Genomic DNA, 2,457 nt, shown 5'->3' with positions numbered 1-2,457 from the left:
TGGTCCCTGTACCAGGCCGGCTGCTCCCTGCGCCTCCTCTGTCCGCAGGCTTTCTCTACCACTGTGTGGCAGTTTTTGGCTGTGCTTCAAGAGCAGTTTGGAAGCATGGCAGGCTCCAACGTTTACCTCACGCCCCCTAACTCGCAGGGCTTTGCCCCCCACTACGACGACATCGAGGCCTTCGTGCTGCAGCTGGAAGGTAGGAAACTCTGGCGTGTATACCGACCCCGAGTCCCAACCGAGGAACTGGCTCTGACATCCAGCCCCAACTTCAGTCAGGACGACCTCGGTGAGCCGGTGCTGCAGACCGTGCTGGAACCTGGAGATTTGCTGTATTTTCCTCGGGGCTTCATTCACCAAGCTGAATGCCAGGATGGAGTCCACTCTCTGCACCTCACCTTGTCCACGTACCAGCGCAATACCTGGGGTGACTTCTTAGAGGCCATACTGCCTATGGCTGTGCAGGCTGCAATGGAAGAAAATGTGGAGTTTCGGAGGGGTCTGCCCCGAGACTTCATGGATTACATGGGGGCCCAGCATTCAGATTCTAAGGATCCGCGAAGAACCGCTTTCATGGAGAAGGTGCGGGTCTTGGTTGCCCGCCTGGGACACTTTGCTCCTGTCGATGCTGTGGCCGACCAGCGAGCCAAAGACTTCATCCACGATTCTCTGCCCCCTGTTTTGACTGATAGGGAGAGGGCACTAAGTGTTTACGGGCTTCCAATTCGCTGGGAGGCTGGAGAACCTGTAAACGTGGGGGCCCAGTTGACAACAGAAACAGAAGTCCACATGCTTCAGGATGGGATAGCTCGGCTGGTGGGTGAGGGGGGCCATTTGTTTCTCTATTACACAGTGGAAAACTCCCGTGTGTATCATCTGGAAGAACCCAAATGCTTGGAAATATACCCTCAGCAAGCTGATGCCATGGAACTGTTGCTTCGTTCTTACCCAGAGTTTGTGAGAGTGGGGGACCTGCCCTGTGACAGTGTGGAGGACCAGCTTTCCTTGGCAACCATGTTGTATGATAAGGGGCTGCTGCTCACCAAGATGCCTCTAGCCCTAAGTTAGTTTCTTGCTGATTACTGGAAACAAGGCAGTAGTGATTCTCCCCTGCCACTGCTACTTTTTTTTTTTTTTTTTTAACTCATGTTCTTACCTTGATAACCATCAGTGTGCTCACATTTACCTTTATGACTGCTTCAATGTCACAAACCTCAGAAGGTCTTCTACGAAGAACCATCTCATCTAGGTACAAAAGGAAAAGGAGAAGTTGGAGGTGGAAAAAAACCCTTGATCTGTGATCATTTCAGAGCACCAACTTCATCACCCTCAGGCTTCAGTGTACTGGGTAGCACTGACTGTGTCATTCTGCTTGAGACAGACATTAGATTTTTTTTGGAATTTGGATCTTTCATCTGAGTTCTTTTTCATTGTTTGGGGGGAGGGTTGGGGTCAGTATCCTGTTATTGTTAAATTTGTATGAACCTTAGAAAAGTTATTAAAGTGCCAAAGAATGTTTCCCTTTTCTAAGGCTAGATTATTATTTGGGATAGTTTGAAGAAATGCAGGAGCGGGAGGAAGATAGGGAAAATCTATAATGGCTGAAGTGAAAAGCAACTTGGGGTGGTTGTAGAATGTAAAAGGAGCATGTTAATCTCTTAAGGAAGAGAATCTCAGGCTGGGTGCAGTGCTCACGCCTGTAATCCCAGCACTTTGAGAGGCCAAGGCAGGTGGATCACCTGAGGTCAGCAGTTTGAGATCAGCCTGGCCAACATGACAAAACCCCGTCTCTAGTAAAAATACAAAAATTAGCCAGGCATGGTGGCACGTGCCTGTAATCCTAGCTACTAGGGGGCTGAGGCAGGAGGATCGCTTGAACCTGGGAGGCTGAAGTTGCAGTGAGCTGAGATCATGCCACTGCACTCCAGCCTGGGCAACAGAGCGAGACTCGATCTCAAAAATCTCATCTGATTGGGACCAGTTGACTAACTTTGGGGATAATTTATGCTATTTAATTATGCAACCCAATTCTAATAGAAAAATTATTTCATACTAGCTAGTTCAGTTTTAAGAGCATGGTACGTTTTTGCTCACTGTTTGCTTGCATCCATGGCTGGCACTGCTGTCATAAGGGCAGCATGTCACCTAGTTGTGCCTTCATGGACCTTCGGCAACCAACTTTTAGCAAGCTGGCCATGAAGGAAGGCTGGTGTTCAAGTTACTTTCCACTCTCATTTTTATTCTGGCAGTTGGAAGAAACTTCCCCAAATCTGACAAGTGAATATTCTCATGGTTGGTGGAAAAGTGCCTGATGTACCAGAAAGAGCACTGGACTTGGAACCAGAAGACCTGGATTTGGGGTGGTAGCTGGTAGGCAGCTGGCTGAGTGACCTGAGGTAGCTGCTATGCTCGAACACACAGATTTTGTAAATATATTTTGGTACAGCTTGATTTCTG

The 2,457-nt window shown here is 48.6% G+C and overlaps 1 protein-coding gene across 1 annotated transcript; it reads left to right on the top strand.

The window, feature by feature from the left end:
- Positions 1 to 1,525, top strand: LOC105517321 (chromosome unknown open reading frame, human C14orf169; the record flags this gene model as incomplete). Its single annotated transcript, XM_011949814.1, has 1 exon — positions 1 to 1,525. A coding segment is annotated over one exon (1,068 nt), but the record flags the coding sequence as incomplete, so codon positions are not given.
- Positions 1,526 to 2,457: the final 932 nt, after the last annotated feature.

This window comes from Colobus angolensis, unplaced genomic scaffold (assembly GCF_000951035.1).
Source record: "Colobus angolensis palliatus isolate OR3802 unplaced genomic scaffold, Cang.pa_1.0 Scaffold3, whole genome shotgun sequence".
In the NCBI taxonomy this organism is placed as follows: Eukaryota; Metazoa; Chordata; class Mammalia; order Primates; family Cercopithecidae; genus Colobus; species Colobus angolensis.
This window is presented reverse-complemented; position numbering and strand designations above follow the sequence as displayed.